Source organism: Hyalella azteca, unplaced genomic scaffold (assembly GCF_000764305.2).
Source record: "Hyalella azteca isolate HAZT.00-mixed unplaced genomic scaffold, Hazt_2.0.2 contig6661, whole genome shotgun sequence".
Taxonomy (NCBI): domain Eukaryota; kingdom Metazoa; phylum Arthropoda; class Malacostraca; order Amphipoda; family Hyalellidae; genus Hyalella; species Hyalella azteca.
In genome coordinates, this window is record NW_025936815.1 from 687,278 (window position 1) to 703,658 (window position 16,381).

At 38.0% G+C, this 16,381-nt stretch overlaps 2 protein-coding genes across 3 annotated transcripts; one reads left to right on the plus strand and one right to left on the minus strand.

Moving 5' to 3' along the window:
* Window positions 1-1,402: 1,402 nt before the first annotated feature.
* Window positions 1,403-12,759, plus strand: LOC108679482. 2 transcript variants are annotated; one of them, XM_018168111.2, is made up of 12 exons: window positions 1,403-1,518; window positions 1,721-5,623; window positions 5,886-5,964; window positions 6,142-6,344; window positions 7,022-7,117; window positions 7,581-7,693; window positions 7,891-7,961; window positions 8,187-8,230; window positions 9,032-9,143; window positions 9,592-9,652; window positions 9,877-10,732; window positions 11,096-12,759. In XM_018168111.2, exons 2-12 carry the CDS (start codon window positions 1,721-1,723, stop codon window positions 12,485-12,487), a joined length of 6,930 nt encoding a protein of 2,309 aa, XP_018023600.1. In that variant the 5' UTR covers window positions 1,403-1,518; the 3' UTR covers window positions 12,488-12,759. The 2 variants fall into 2 exon arrangements, with proteins under 2 accessions (XP_018023600.1, XP_018023591.1); XM_018168102.2 differs by having other exon boundaries at window positions 8,187-9,143.
* On the minus strand, window positions 12,517-16,034 carry LOC108679495. Its single transcript, XM_018168123.1, has 4 exons — window positions 14,896-16,034; window positions 14,211-14,436; window positions 13,246-13,384; window positions 12,517-12,937 (listed from the first exon to the last, which is right to left on the minus strand). Exons 1-4 carry the CDS (start codon window positions 15,992-15,994, stop codon window positions 12,767-12,769), a joined length of 1,635 nt encoding a protein of 544 aa, XP_018023612.1. The 5' UTR covers window positions 15,995-16,034; the 3' UTR covers window positions 12,517-12,766.
* Between the last annotated feature and the right edge of the window lie 347 nt (window positions 16,035-16,381).

Here is a 16,381-nt window from a genome sequence, read left to right on the forward strand (position 1 = left end):
AAATTAATGTTGATACATTCTAAATTTTTCTCTGGTTAATTATGGTAGGTGTTTCAACAAGAAAATACCAATATTTACCAACATTTATACCAACAATACCAATGTATACTAACATTTATCCTCCCTACGCATATGCAAGCGTCCCTAGTTTATAAATATAGTTGTACAATTTACATCTGTGTACATTGGGATGTCGTCCCACAATCTTTATTCTGGGGGTTGCAGAACATAGGGGCCGGAGTTGTAGAACTGGCCACTTACTATCGCACCCCCTCATTTGACTATGCGTGCAGTCATGGTGGCATTCTAAATATCATGTACCAATGTAATTTAGGAGCGCATGCCCTCGAAAAGAACTGGGACACCCTGGAGAATACCGCCATGGTTAATAAATAAAAGATCAATCTATTTTATAGATTGATCTTTTATCTATCAACCTCCAAACTACAAGATTCGTCTGGACGCTGAAATTATTTTCAGAGTAATTTTAAAGCTTATATTTTAAATTGATGTTGAATTGTATTCACTATACCATTGATATGTACTACTGTCATATTCAAAATTCCATTACAAGTGTTGCAAAACCTCCACCTGCTTCATAATGAAAATTGCATTTTCAAGCATCGCAATTTATTGCAAAATGTCATTCGGAAACCTGCTCTTCGATCTCCCAGCTCCAGCTAGAAATTTGGTTTGACTCATTGAAAAGACGAACAAGAAGATTGATAATAAAAAGCATGCTCTGGTCTTCAATCAAACTTCTTCCACTTATGTCACTTAACTAATAAGGAAATTGTCAATAAAACAAATTCTCTGGTCTTCAATAAAATCTGCTTAAAGGAACAACTTTTGCCAACCTACACTAACTTGCACTTATACGGACTATGATTATTTTTTACCCAATGACCTATGTAAAATTGTGAAAAAAAGTAAAAAGAACCTGATCTGGCTGGACCTAACCTCAGTAGAAAGGTGTCAAGCAACCTAACTCTAACCTTAATTTTTGAAGAAAAAAAAAACCCTAACTCTAACCTTAACCTAACAATGTTGGCATTTTTTAGAATGTACGGTAGTGCAGTTCATTTATTCTTGTGTCCAGTTTTTAAGTACAAACTAGTACAAGAGTATAACCGGATGCGATTTTGTCCGGGTTTCTAACCCATGTCCGGTAATGTTGCCAATCCTGTCTGGCTATTGACTAACTTCCGTATATATAAATAATATACTATATCATATCTTGAGATAATCCTATTTTAAAAATTTTACAAACCCAGGTAATGAAGTTAAAATGATATATAATACTCACTGGGATGAAAATTAAATCTAGGATTATGCTAGAAAACACTGGCAATATGTTGATTGTTCCTTGTAAGATAATGTTGCATATATGTTGAAAAATGAAGGTCATGTTTTTTACTGGTTGACAGTTTTTGTTTCAGGAAGAGAAAACAGAGTATTGTTAGTCATAAAGATGACTCTCATAACTCCATCTTCTGAAATTTGATCTCAATTTTCAAGGTAAGTAGATGTGATTTTTTTTTTAATTTATAAGAATTTAATGAATTATAATAATTTTGGTTGAAATTTCCAATTAAGCATAAAATTATCATTTTGTTTTTGTGCCTAAGTGAACATTTTAGTGTTAATAGCTTATTGTGTGGTAACATTATATAGTTTCATAAATATGAAGACTTGAATGTATTATGTGACTCTCTTTCAGATGGATGTTATCTACTTTATTGGTGATCAGCGCTTTCTCAGCTTGGTCACCAAGAGTAGTGATTCATCACCATTTACATGTAATGGTAAGATCTTGAACCTTTCTGATTGTCAAACTTTGGCAGAGATTATAGCAACCACAACTTCTTTACTTAATCCCATTACTACAGGAAATGGTCAGGATAATGAAATAGCAAACAACTCTTGTACACCAAAGGCCATCATTTTGTTTTCCTTCCTGAATGATTTGTCAAAGAGAGCTGCTGACCCTACAGTTTCCAGTAAGAAAGGGCTCTGGAAAGCCATAAAAAATGTGAATCCTGAGAAACTAGCTCAAGAAGCTGCTGATGCCTCTAATCAATGGCAGGCAATGATTCCTGGTCTGAGAGTGATTTGGGTGATCCCGCCCAAGGTTGATTTTCAGCTTACTAATGAGTCATTTGTTGTGGAAGAAAAACAAGACGGGTTGTCCGAAAGAGAATTGAGAGGCTGTAATGAATCCACTAAAATCTTCTGTCAAAACATTGTTGAATTGACAGCTATTTTCAAATCAGATCATCCCTGTATAGAAATATTAGATCTTGCTGAGATTCTGCCAAAGGACTTCAATGTTCTTCCTTGGAAAACCGAATTGGATTATGAAACAAAACTGAGTATATTTCAGGAGCACCTTAAGTTAGGTGCTAATGATTCAGAGGTAGGGAATGTGAGTGGTATTGAAATTGATGACAAGGCTGCTCTCTATGAACCATTTAGTCTAAGTTCTGCTCCACTTGGCATTGATTCAGATGTTTATCCAATGACAACAGAATCATTGCCAAATCTTGCCTCAGTGTTCAATGATGAAGTTATTGAATCAACTTTAAGTAATGCAACCAAGGAAATAAGTGTTGTTGAAGGTAGTCTCTTTGAACATAATGTGATTGATCATGTTGAAACTGTGATGAACAATCAAGCAGTGGGTGCTGCAATGTTTGAAGCAGAAAAATTGGATGAATCAGTTGCTGCTGGTGCTGCATTAAATTATGCAACAATAACTTTTGGAAAAGATGCAGTGAATGATGGTTTCACTGACAGTGAAGGAAATGAAGCAAGTGACAATGTGCCAGATGATGAAGTCAAACATGAGGCTACTAGCAATGATGACAGTGATCATTTGGAACAAAATCTTGAAGATACTGACAAAGATGCAGAAAATCTATTAACAGATTCACAGACAACGCAGAATATATATTCTGAAAACATGAAAGATTCCTCAATAAAAGCCTCAGATAATGATGAAGTGACTGCAACACATTCATTGGATGCTGCAGACATCCCAGCTAGTGATGCCAAAACTTCTCTTCCAGACAAAGGCGCTGATGCCAATGCTGATCTTGAAGTTAGTGCCACACAATTGTTGGATGCTGCAGTCATTCAAGCTGCTGATGATGGTGTAACTTCTGTTCTAGATGAAGGTGCTCTTGCCAATGCTGATGTTGAAGTGAATTATACACATTTGTTGGGTGCTGCAGACATCCCAGCTGGCAATGATTGCATAACTTCTGTTTTAGACAAAGGTGCTGATGCCTGTGCTGAGGTTGAAATGAGTGATACATGTTTGTTCAATGCTGCAGACAGCCCAGCTAGCAATGATGTCATAACTTCTGTTCTAGACAAAGGCACTGATGCCAATGCTGATGTTGAAGTGAGTGAAACATGTTTGCTGGATGCGGCAGGCGATCCAACTGGCAATGATTGCGTAACTTCTGTTCTAGATGAAGGTGCTGATCCCAATGCTGAGGTTGAAGTGAATGATACACGTTTGTTGGATGCTGCAGACATCCCAGCTGGCAATGATTGCATAACTTTTGTTCTAGACAAAGGTGCGCTTGCCAATGCTGAGGTTGAAGTGAGTGATACAGATTTGTTGGATGCTGCAGTCGTTCCAGCTTGCGATGATGGTGTAACTTCTGTTATATATGAAGGTGCTCTTGCCAATGCTGATGTTGAAGTGAATGATACAGATTTGTTGGGTGCTGCAGACATCCCAGCTGGCAATGATTGCATAACTTCTGTTCTAGACGAAGGTGCGCTTGCCAATGCTGAGGTTGAAGTGAGTGATACAGATTTGTTGGATGCTGCAGTCGTTCCAGCTTGCGATGATAGTGTAACTTCTGTTCTATATGAAGGTGCTGATGCTTATTCTGATGTTGAAGTTAGTGCCACACATTTGTTGGATGCTGCAGACATTCCAGCTGGCGATGATATCGTGACTTCTCCGGACAAAGATGCTGATGACATGACTGTATCCACAGATGTTGTTGTATCTGAAACTAACAAGCTGACTCCTGTAAATAGCTTTGAATCTGAAGTATCTATTATGGAGATAAATGTTCCTGCTGCAAAGAAAGTATACCAGGAAAGTGATATTTTAACAGACCCAGAAGAAATGCCAGAAACTGATGCTTTTGCAAATGAAGGTGGAGTAGGTGCAGAAACTGATGCATTTAGTGGCAGTGTAAAAATGGGTGTAAATGCTGACACAACCAAGAATCTTACAGCAGCAGAGGTTGCACATGTTTTTGTCAATAACAATAATGAAAATAAACTTTTAGATGCTGTAAAAGAAACTTACAAGAGTGAAAAACTATTGCCTGAGATATGCATAGCTGTAAGTGGTGAAAATGCAGAAGACCAAAATGATGAAAAATGTGTAGATGCTTATAATTTCATTGCTTTGAATTATGAATCAGATGGAGATAAGGATTATCTAGTTTCTAATACTTCAGCTGGAAAACTTTCTGGTAACTTTGAGGGACGAGATGAAGAAGCTCCTTTTGAGACTAAAGACTTGCCAAACCAAGAACCTGCATTTTCAAGTGTGGAAGTAGTAAGTGTTGGTGTTGATGCTGAAAATATTGTCCATGCTTGTAAAGAGACTGAAAAGGACCCTTTAACTTGTGAATTTGATGCAACAAATGAAAGTAATGATGCTGTTATTATTGACGAGTCCAAAACGCTTATTGATGACCAAGAGGATGCAGCTTTGCATTCAACTGTTATGACAGCTCAAAATGAAATTGTTGTGTTGCATGCTGACACAAATCTTGAGGCTTTTGAAGAAGGCAGAGCTCATGAAAGTAATCATAACCTGGAGGAGGACATGCAAGGATTATCTGAAAATGATTTTAATATCACAGACAGTGAGCCTGAAGATGAACTGAAGATGGAAGAGCCAATAATTGATGCTGCTGTCATATCTTCCGATATGGATGGTAATATAATTAATGTACAGCTTGATGCCTCTGTGGGATATGGACGACAAAGAAAATCTTCTGAACTGGGAACCAAGCCATCAGGCCTTGTTGACTATGATGATGCAGAAGATGAGACCCCAGAAGAGACTGAAGCGGACTTGCAAGCAGAGTTGGATGAAATTCCAATCTTGGAAGCAGAAGAAAATGAACTGAATCTAGTTATTTCTGATGTTATGTCGCTTCATGATGAAAGTCAGCTAGAATGCTCTGTAAACCAAATGCAAACAACTGAAGAAATCAATTCTACACAGGTTTCAGAGACAAAAAATGTCAATGAGTTATCTGCATTACTTAAAGCTAATGAAATTGGCAATTCAAGTGGAGTTGTTGATCTGACTGAAAGTTCTCGAGATAGCTCATATAAGGATAATATTGAAGAAACCTCTGCAATATGGGAGATTGGAGTTGAGCCAGAGGAGCTAATCTATGAAGATGGTTTTGCTAGTGATGAGGGTGATGCAGACTTTTCTAAAGAAGCTGATGATCAGAAAAATGAATTGCCAAAAACCAGTTATGAGGGTGAAAATTCAGCTGATTCTTCATTTGATGTGGTGTGCTTGTCCAGCAAAGAATTTCCATCTGCAATCTCTCCAACAAAGAAGAAGGTAATATTCTATCGTGGTTATGATTAAAATGATTCTATACTGCATTATGGTTGCTTAGATTAGAGGTAAGCTGAAATATACTGTTTATTTTATCAACAATTCAAGGAAATACTCCTAATATTCTTTCAAGTGTTGGTAATCAAGCTCATGTGGAAATGTATACTTATGCTCATTATTATTATAAATCATTTTCAAATAAAACTAATTCTTGAATTAATTTTATGATATGTCTAATTTTTTTTACCTTGCTTGTGCTACCTAGGGACATGATGTGGCCAAATATTTTTCTGAACCAGCCCAAGCGCAGAAGATAATTGACAGTGAATCTACCCATCACTGTGGTAAGTCTTAAGATTTAAAATGCATCCGGTAGCGTTTTTCATTCATTTGCAAGCATCCTTATTTTTTCGTAGAAAGTTGATAATGCAGTAATAATATCTGAAGAATTTTCAGCCTAATTTTAATTTTATTAAAAGAGGTGAGCAAAGTTTTGGGAGCTACATTTTTTTCTCTTTCAGGATTGCAGTATATCATGGAGGTGATACGAGAACCTAAAGGCGCGGCCGCGACTGCAGACAAATCAGAGAGCAAGACTGAGACTTCATCAGCTGTAACAACTGAAGATTGTTTCTATATCTGTACTCAGTGCTCTAAAATTTTGGGCAATACCACATTACTAATGCGTCATATCAAGAGTCTACCTCACAAAATTAAGTTTGCTGTGAGTGTTTCATTACAATACTGCCAAAGCCTTTGTAGAAAGAGAAGCACTTTACGCATGAGAAATCTACCACAACTGTCGTGAATGATCTGCAACAATTAGCAATCTTCAAGATCTTCTTAACCTTCATTGATGAGGCCTTCTGCAACCTGTTGCTGCCATTATGCTGAAATAAAGTCTTCAAACGCCTTAGTTTTTAACCTTGACAATAGTGACTCTAATTAATATTATTTAGTTTCCCCCAACAGTCTAGTATTTCTTGAATAATATTAATGATTGTTGATTCAGTGCTGTTATCTTAAGGTGATGAAATATTATTTATTTAATTAAATTATATTTTAAATTAATTTTAATTCCACAATATATCATGTTCTAGTGTTCTTTCCAAAATATCAAAATCTAGGTCCTTTTGTGCTATTGATTGAGGTTCATAACATTTTAAACCAAATAAATTCCATCAAGTCCTTTAGTCTCGTGATTGACGTTGGCAAATGTTTATTTAAATTATCAATCAGAATTATGACCTAGGAAAAGAATTTTTCCTTTCTGCGCATCTTTTGTATATACAAAACACATCATATCCAGACGATCTCCGGTAATTTTTTAATTTAGAATGGTAATCATATGTATGAAGACTTGTGTGTGTGCAGATTGATTTTTATCTTCTTGTGCTGCAGAAACTTCATTTCCCGGACGCTGTTACGGATTTTGCTGTCCCAAACCTCAATTGGGAGCCTGCCTTGCTTGCTGCTTTCAAGAAGGTTTTCTCTGAGGTATTTCTGAAATGGGAATATTAGTATATGGTGTAGAAAATTTTTGTGCTATTACAAATGTTAAATTATGAACTGCCAGACACCACTTTCTGCCAGGATAATCCAAGAAATCCAAGGAAAATAATCTCAAGATAAATAATCTTGAGTGCTGATGTTTAGTGGCATGTTAAAGATAAACCTAGTTGATCTAGTTGCATTAGTTAATTAATTGATCTAGTTGCATTTGAAGCCCTCTAACTTAATTACCCTCACTTTTTTATTTTAAATTGCCATTCTATTTGTAATTTTCTCATGAATTTGCATTTTCAGTGAGGTTTTACTGTTTAAATTTTCATTGATATTCCTATCGTTTAATCAATAATTTTTTTTGCGTACTGTGTTATATCAATGTGCTGACGTACCTAGGATATGTGACCTCCAAAAGCATTAAAAGCCAACTTTACTAATGAGATATTTCTCTCAGAAATGTCAAGAACTGGACGTGTACTCCTCTCGGCTGGCTGTGTGCAAGGAAGAGGAGTACCAGCGAGCGGCCTATTTTCTACAGCGCCACTTGGGAGACCTCAGTGCTTTCCCGTGAGCATTGATTCCTCTGATTTTTCTAATTATCGTGACAAACCTTTGTCTGCAAATTTATTTTTATAGTGAAAGAAATCTACATTTGCAATTTATATGTCTGCTAATTTTGCTATAATTCAGTTTCATTTACTCAATTCTAATCCATATGCGGTAACAAACTACTATGTTAAATCAAATTATCTTTTTTTCCCCAGCGGCTGTGTACGATATGCTTCCACACCACCAATTTCAGAGTGTGTGGCCTCACCTCCTCCTTACTATCCGAGTGAGTTTGTGAATTAAGCATAGCTTTACATCTTTTAACTGACGCTACGTGAAAGTAATCATCATTAAGAATAAAGATGTTTTGTAGGATTTCAGGATTAGTACTGATGGCAAAATCGAATGTTGCACACAAAAAATATATTGGTCTGGACTTACAGTTTTGTTGAGATTTTTTACCCCTGTTAATTCTTGAATAAAATACGCAACTTTAATTTTACTATTTCAGCGAGTGAGCCGCTAATTCAAGACCAGAATCCTGAAGTGGAAAAGGTTAGTACATCCATAGAAGTGTTGGTTGTTGGTGGCTCTCTGGTTGCTTCATGGGCTTCAATGGACTCCATCAAGATGACCCAACATAAAAACGAGGAATCGGCAGCCAGAGACGACTATGCTGCTGGTGAAGATGAACTTCCTCATGCTGAATACAAGTTTGAAAGTGTTGACACTGATGCAGATGTCGCAGAGCTAATAAACACAGCAAAGAAACACATAAAAAACGAAACGAAACTTTTGGTGATCTCCTTGTCTGAATGCTCTCTGTCATTCCAAAAAGGCCCGAGGTCATTTACGTTCGTCAAGCCTCAAGCAACGGTAAACACATTAGCGGATGAGATGCACAGCGCCATGTTGAGCCTGATAGATTTACACCCACAGCTGCGTGTTCTCTGGATACCACCGTGTGTTATGAATTTTCAGGATTTAAATAAATCTAAGTTAGAACATGACCATCAAACTCATTTAAAAGGAACCCCAGAAGAAAAGTTTATTCTGAAAAAGTGTCTAAATTTCTCGACGCGTTACGAGGAAATGATTAGGTGCTTGGTGGCTGAGATGGAAAGACTTAGCATTCCGCTTGTCTACTACAAAAATGGGTCCCAGATCAACTGTCTTGTCCTACAGAATGATGGTTTCACGCTCGCACCTGACTCTCAGAAATTACTTTGGAAATGTGTGTCTGATTATGTTGATGGCATGATTGCCAGTAAAGTATTGACGTCAACTATGGGAGAGCTTTCTCCTCCAGAAACTCAAACCCCTACTGACGGTATAGCCGGATTATTTGGCGTGCAGGATGCTGCGAACGCCATTCTCGCAATGACACCAAAGGTTGATGCTGCTGTGGCGTCAAAGAGTGATGCTGCGACGACATCTGCGGTGGATTCTGGGGTCAGCGTTTTGAAAGGTTTGATATCCAATTTCAGCAGTTGAGTCTTTTTCGCTACACATTTTATGCCTGTCTGGTATATATAGATTTGATTTCAGCTATCATGTCCGAACCTCTATCTGAACTGTGTGGGTTAGAGTTAGATAATATTTTCGATTTTCGGGTGTCTTATCAGCTGATTTCAGAGCTAAAACACTGCATGAAATTCAAAGTAATAATTTAATGTGCGTGTATGGTGTGGGAAATTTAATTTCGACATGAAATGGGGATTTAAGTATGTATTTTGCGGCTCGTGAGTGTAAGACTTGCCTTCCAGTAAATTATGTGAACTATTTCATATCCTGTAAAGTGTTACCCGTAAAATCAGTTTATACAAAATTGAACCTAGTTTTTTTCATTCCTAAATTGTAGTATAATAGCTAAATTCGAGATTACTTTATTTGAAATGATTCTCTTATTTGTGCAGATCCTCGTCAGAAGGCCTCGGTCCATTTGTCTGGAGAAGAGGAAACCCATAAACGGGGCAGGTTGGTTTACCATGTTCTTTTCAACATAGTTCGTGTGGATTGCGCCGTTTGTTACAATATTGATCGGATTTTAAATGAAATTGCGAGTAGTTGATCAATGATCAGCATGTATATCTATGTAGGACATTACCCTATTCAATATATTCATAGTAGATTTCAATTCATATGCATTATGATGTATATTTGTGATCATATTGCATTTCCTGAGTTTTATTTTTAACTAGGGATGAAGAGGACAATGACACTTCCAATAACACGAAACGTTCACGGAACTGGCTACCAAGTGTTACGCGCTCTCCTCGTATCTATCCGCCCTTGGCAATGGACAAGCACTTCTCTCCTACCAACTCTTTGCCTGTAAAATCTCGTATTGGGCTGCCTAGAAGGTCAACTAATGACGATCTTCGCTATAAGCTTGAAAAAGATCATCTTAACGTTCACCTGCCAAACAGAACAAGCCCAACCCGCCAAACTCGTGGCATTAGGAGCAAGACCAGAAGCCGTAGCAGATCAAAAAGTAGTGATCGATATAAGCGACTAAATTCTTCATATCGTTCATACCGCAATACATTTATGTGGAACAAGTCAAGATCGAGATCCGCCAGTCCTCGTTTGAGGCGAAAGATTTACAACAGAAGTCGATCCAGAAGTCCACGAAGAGATCGATCCAGAAGTCCACGAAGAGATCGATCCAGAAGTCCACGAAGAGATCGATCCAGAAGTCCACGAAGAGATCGATCCAGAAGTTTACGAAGAGATCGATCCAGAAGTCCACACAGAGGCCGTCCCAGAAGTCCACACAGAGGCCGATCCAGAAGTCCCCAAAGAGGTAGATCCAGAAGTCCCCAAAGAGGTAGATCCAGAAGTTCAAACAGAGGTCGTTCTAAAAGTCCACGTAGGCGCTCGAGAACTCTGAGTAGGAGTAGGTCCGGAAGTCCGCGGGGTCACTCCTTGAGTTCTCACAAGAGCTCAAAGGGATCAAGAAAGCACCTGAGCAACACCCAACCTATTGGCGTACAAAGCAAGGAATGTGGAGCGAGAAGAAATCCGCGAAATGTCTCTGCAGTACCGGAAGAGGAGGTATGATCATTTAAGCGAGTCAAGAATATTTTTCTTGCCACTTGCTCTTCAGAAATTTGCGTAAATTATTGTAAGATTCAAATTTATTGACCTGATATTTGATTTCACTCCTAGACACGGGACCAGTGTTTTGTAATTACATGTTCTTCTGGATTAGTTTCCATATTTCACTCGTGTGCAGTATGAAAGCTACTGAGCTACGATTCCTTTCGCTATTTCTTTATTTGAACGATACAGAATGAAAATGTCAATGTAAAATCTTCAATGTAAAATGATGTGGCTAAGTGAGCGAAACACCATTCAGTTTATTTCAGTGATCAGCTTCAATTATTTCAAGTAAATTTTGTAATTCTCATTTTACAGAACACTGCATTTGATTACGCTGGCAGCAGAGCTCGAATGCTTTTAGGCAGGACTCTAGCTAAAACGCCCGTCATGGGGAATGAAACGCAACCACAAGGAGCTGCCACATCTGCAACTCCCCACCTGCCCGGACATCGGCTGGTTGCTTCATCAGGGGGCACGACTACTACAAAGAAGCAGAGCTTCATGCCCTCGACCAGCCAGAGGCTCCCCGTTGCCCACGGACCTCCTCCAATGGTTCCGTTATCTGACGCGCATAAAAGGTCGAGGAGTAATATCCCTGATTCTAGTCAAGTAGATATGATCTCGACACTTAAAAACCTTGGCGAAATGAGGGAGTTGTCTGAAGTGAAATCGTGCATCACCACTCTCCTCGTGGCTGCTGTCAATTGTAAAATGATTAAAAAAGACGTAATGAGTACATTCCGAACACCAAAAAATATTGTTGCTGCAAAACGCATCTATGACAAACTTTTCTCATGCATCCCGCGGAGCAAATTTGTTCCGGAATCGAAACTTGTAGAATCATTCCGCTCTATCTCGCGACTCATTACTGAGATCAAGACGGACATTTTTTGTGGAGTAGATGCTTTTGAAATTGCTTCAGATTCTATTGAACTTTCTGAGTCCAGCATCGAGCGTGTAGTGAATGCTTGCCTAGAGGGCGCTGAGTGTCCTGAGAAGATGATCCCTAACGTACGAAAGCTTATTATGGACGTCATCAAGCTGCTCCACGCACAAGAAGCAGCAAGGTTGGACTCACTGTCGCCACAATCCACATCGAAAAGCAAGAACGCGAATCCAGAAGAAATACAACAGTCGGGTTACAACCATATCGTTTCACAAAAGGCCCGGGAGATTGATCGAGCCATGAAGATAAAGCGAGAATTGATGCCTGAAAATGTGCGTATATTCCGTGATGATTTCGCCCGCTCTACCTCGCTCGTACGAGGCCCACAACAGCAGCCTCTGGACTCGAGCAGCGACACGGCTAGCAGCAGCAGCGCACCGTCTGTTCGTCCCATGCAGACGGCGCGCACCGAAACCTTGGAGTACGCGAGCAGTGAGCTTCTAAGGAAAATGGAAGATGAAAAGCTTCGCCGTGAATTGCAAATGCATCACGATCGTGCGCTTCAAGAGCGACTCCGTGTAATGCAACAGAATATGAAAGATGGAGGCGATTGGATAGTCTCATCTCAACGGCACGATGTTAGCAAACACGCACCTGGGGCTCTGAAGGCTACAAATAAAACGGCAGAGCGAGAACGCACGAAAGATTTAATGGACGAGTCGTTGCTTCTTCCTCTTCGATTCGCCGGATCAAAGCAGAGCACATCAACTAAAAGTAGTCTTTCTGAAATGCTCGAGCATGAAATGAGGAAATACAAGTAGAATATCTTGTAGGTAAATGAGGGTGGGAGTCAGTGAAGACTGCGTTTATTTATCGATTGTTCATTTAACACACTGAAATTTTTGTGTTTCGGTAGCAAGCCCGCAACGAAACATTGACAACAGGACTTGATTAATTCAGTTATTTATGTTAGTTATATGATATGGATGAAATTTACAAATGTGTAAACGCTGAAATTCAGACTTTATTTTCTCTTTATTAACTTTCTCTCGCATGTTACCGTTATACAAATAAAACTGCACTTAAGTTTGAATTGATTTTTAATACGAACAGTTTAATCCGTTAAAATTTGAAGTCGTCTCTCGTCTCCAAAACAAAGCAAGTCTCTGCAGCCACTGGCGCCAGTAGTTCTCCAGCAGCGCCGGGGTCAGGATGTGCACATCTCCTGGCTTGCCGCTGTTATAGCTGTAAGCGAGGAGACCCGTCCTCACCTATACAAATTTTAAAAGCAACAAATAAAATCAGTTTCCGTCGGGATGAAATTATTAACGTGACGCATAATCATTACTGCTGAGAACTGCAGGTAAAGCGTCGTGAGGTATCAATTACAAGAAAAATCTACCTCAGAAACGAGCATGGGTCAAGTAGTCCAAAATCATAGTTAATTCCAAGGTTCCTCAGAACTTAGCATCTTCAACTTTAATTGAAATCGTCTTTCTCAAAATTTAAATCAAGCTACTGAAAGAGACAAGTTGTGAATGGGTCAACTTGAAACATAATGAGACGTCCCATAACTTACTTGTCTTAAGTGCTGCATGGCAGGATCAAATTGTAGGGCTCCAAGGTAGGCAGCAACCTGCAGGGGGTTATCGTAGGTCGCCTGGAGCGTTCGCTTCACTTTGCTCGACGTCTTCCACTCGATGACCATGGGTGAGCCTCTGGTGAAACAAAATCCGTCAAACGTTACTTAAATATATTATTAAAGTATGTTTTTTAATTATTATCGGAGACGATTTAAAAAATTAAATAACATTGATTTAAATTAGTCTCTTATGGAAAGCTATATTTCGATTTTTATGCAACGAAATTTATTTTATTTCATAACTACATTCAGTTTCTTAAGAGGATGACGTGCTTAAACTTAACTGGAGACTTTTTCATCTTATTGACGATTTAAGACTTGAACATTTAGAAGTTCATCTAAAAATATATAGCTTGTCCGTCGCAAGTAATTCGTGAATCAACGTATTGAAATTATAAAGATAGTGAGCCCAAAGTATGCGGGGAAAAGGGAAAATATGATGAGCGTGGAATAAATAAAAGCGAAATATAAGCAGCCATCAGGACGAAATAACCGAGCCAAATAATGTACCTAATAAATGTTTTTTTAATAAATCTTTCTCGTCCAAAGGCAAGAACAATAGGCCAGTAATCACAATTGATTTAGTAATACCGATTCGGCCGAAATTTCTATGATCGTTAACTACTTATTCAATAAACAGATTTTTACATTAGCTGGTACATGAAAAAATGCGGGAGCTGGTGGCAGGGTTTTACCAGCTGAATCAAAGAATTCATCCCCTCAGAGCACCTAATTCCTCTTTAAATCTGTATGAGTATTACGGTTTACCTGACTAGTATGGAAGATACACGTAACCTATGTGCTCATTGAACAGGAACTGAAATACACCAAACAAACTGGTTTTGTTCCATCTACAAAAAGTTTTTCAATAATTTCAAAGCTGCAGGAAATTTGAATTCAACCTGTAAACTGCAACGCAGTCAATAATGCCGCCATAGTGAAGATGTGGGTGCACAACTGATGATTCTAATGCAGACACTCCACCAGCTTGCTCCACTTCAGCCACCACATTCTGCACACTGTTCCACAGCCCCTTCAGTTGCATCAGTTCTTGCTCTAAAGGTGCCTGATGTTGGTCCAATTGTGTGTGTATACATCGATGCATGAGAGATCCTTGCGAGAATAATTCTGAAACAACATCAAACTATCATAGAATGGTGGATTATATATAAAAGATGAATATGTACAATTTTTCTTAGTAAAACGTTATCAACAGCTATTTTTGGTACAGTAAAGAAAAAAACAAACATTGATATCAATTTATAGACATACAAAGATACTTGTATTAATACTTCTGAAATGATCATAGAAAATACATATGATAATATCTTCCCAAATATTTACATTTTGGTGATATTACCATTGTAACATAATTCATACAGTACATTCTAATAATTGCCTTCAAAATCCAATTATCAGACTCATTTGAAAATAGATTCCTCGCCATTCTGGTTTCTTCAGATAATTGCAAGCATTTGTCTTGTTAATATTTTCTTACTAATCATCATGCAATTCTAATTTAATGGGCTATTTATCAATTAAACAATGACTAATCTCATAACTAATCACATTTGTTCACAAACCTACCTTGCTTGTAATCCTGAAATCCTTGTACACCCAACTTGGCAATCATCTGAGCTTCCCACTTGGCAAGGATTGCAAGGCTGGCATCTGACATGGTGCTGCTAAGGATGTGGCTAACACTGGGCACTTTTTTGTAGGGCTGGGGCGCCCCTGCAAAACTTCCATTGACCATTGTGTGGAATTTTGCTCCAGTAGGATGTCTGCATGTTTGAATTGCATCAATAGCATTTCCAGAATTTAGAGGTATGCTTCTAATGACATTGTTGACTGCAGCCAGATGAGATTCAGTTCTGTCACTATAAAATAAGGGGAATGACAGTAGAGAGTTTATATCTATTGTAGTGGTAGTAGGAAAATATACTGAATTTTTAACATGTATTATCTCTGAGTTAATTTCTCCCTCAAATGTTTCCTTATTAAAAGGGGAATTTTTTGGCTCAATAATAGTTGACTCATCAGTTTTTGGGATTGAATTTCTTGATAGGCAATCCACTGCAAGATGAGCCAATTCAACAGCTGACTTTTTGTTGACACTTTTGATCGACGCCTTCACAACATTTTTTTCTATATCACAAGATGTTTTCTTTCCTAAGGAGATTCGAGTTGAATTTACATTTTCAGATCCAGAATGTTTGCTTCCATTATGTTTTGCAGTGGGAACATTTCCTGAATAGATAGCAGCAAACCTCTCATAGTCTTCTCTATGTTCATGATACCAATTATCATGCTTCATTGGTGAACAAATGCTATTGAGGTTTGTAAATTCATTGTCTTTATTCTTCAGTCTTTTAATTTTCTGTTTTTTTGTTTCAAGAAGAGGACCAAAAACAAGCCTATTAAATACTCTGATTGAATGCAACTCTGACTTCATTTTCTTATCCAATTCAATTTTCTTTGTAAAACTGTTGGATTTCCTTACTTCACTGCTTTTTTTGCTCAATTGTTCATTTTTGACACATCCATCAGAGTCAATGTTATTATATTGAGTATGAAAATTGTGCTTAATGTCAACAGCAGTTAGGGCAACCATAGGCACTATTTCATTTTTTAGTGCAAGGAAATTTCTGACCAGATGAATTTTTCTTGCAGCAGATGAAAGCATAATTTCAGGAATAGAAGGGAGGAAAGAATGCTGTAAATCTGAAAAAAAACAAGCTTTTAATTTCACACTGATTAGTGGATAGACATAGTTAAATTGTAATGACAACCTTGAATTGGCACCAAACAGACCACTAATGATCAAATGAAGCTGAAATAAAATTTTATCCTTCAATTGGTGGCATTGCAATTGACAACCAGCAATATAAATACAGCTATGCCAAGCTGTGGAATTGCAGAAGATTTAAATATCCCTTGTGACACTACTGATCCTAAAGAACACCTGCAGGGAAATGAGATCAAGCCAACAATTTAATAACAACTATTATCAGTTTGGTAAATTTCTAAGATCCAATTTGACTTCAAAAACTAGTTTGAATACCATCAAACG

Excerpts from the sequence above, each read along its gene's own strand:
- LOC108679495 (XM_018168123.1), bottom strand. The coding sequence starts at position 15,994 with ATGCTTTCATCTGCTGCAAGAAAAATTCATCTGGTCAGAAATTTCCTT. Across the intron at positions 14,437-14,895 it reads ATTTCAGGATTACAAGCAAG|AATTATTCTCGCAAGGATCT; the intron begins GTAGGTTTGTGA and ends ATGTTGTTTCAG. Across the intron at positions 13,385-14,210 it reads GACTGCGTTGCAGTTTACAG|AGGCTCACCCATGGTCATCG; the intron begins GTTGAATTCAAA and ends TTGTTTCACCAG.
- LOC108679482 (XM_018168102.2), top strand. The coding sequence starts at position 1,721 with ATGGATGTTATCTACTTTATTGGTGATCAGCGCTTTCTCAGCTTGGTC. Across the intron at positions 5,624-5,885 it reads TCTCTCCAACAAAGAAGAAG|GGACATGATGTGGCCAAATA; the intron begins GTAATATTCTAT and ends TGTGCTACCTAG. Across the intron at positions 5,965-6,141 it reads TGAATCTACCCATCACTGTG|GATTGCAGTATATCATGGAG; the intron begins GTAAGTCTTAAG and ends TTTCTCTTTCAG.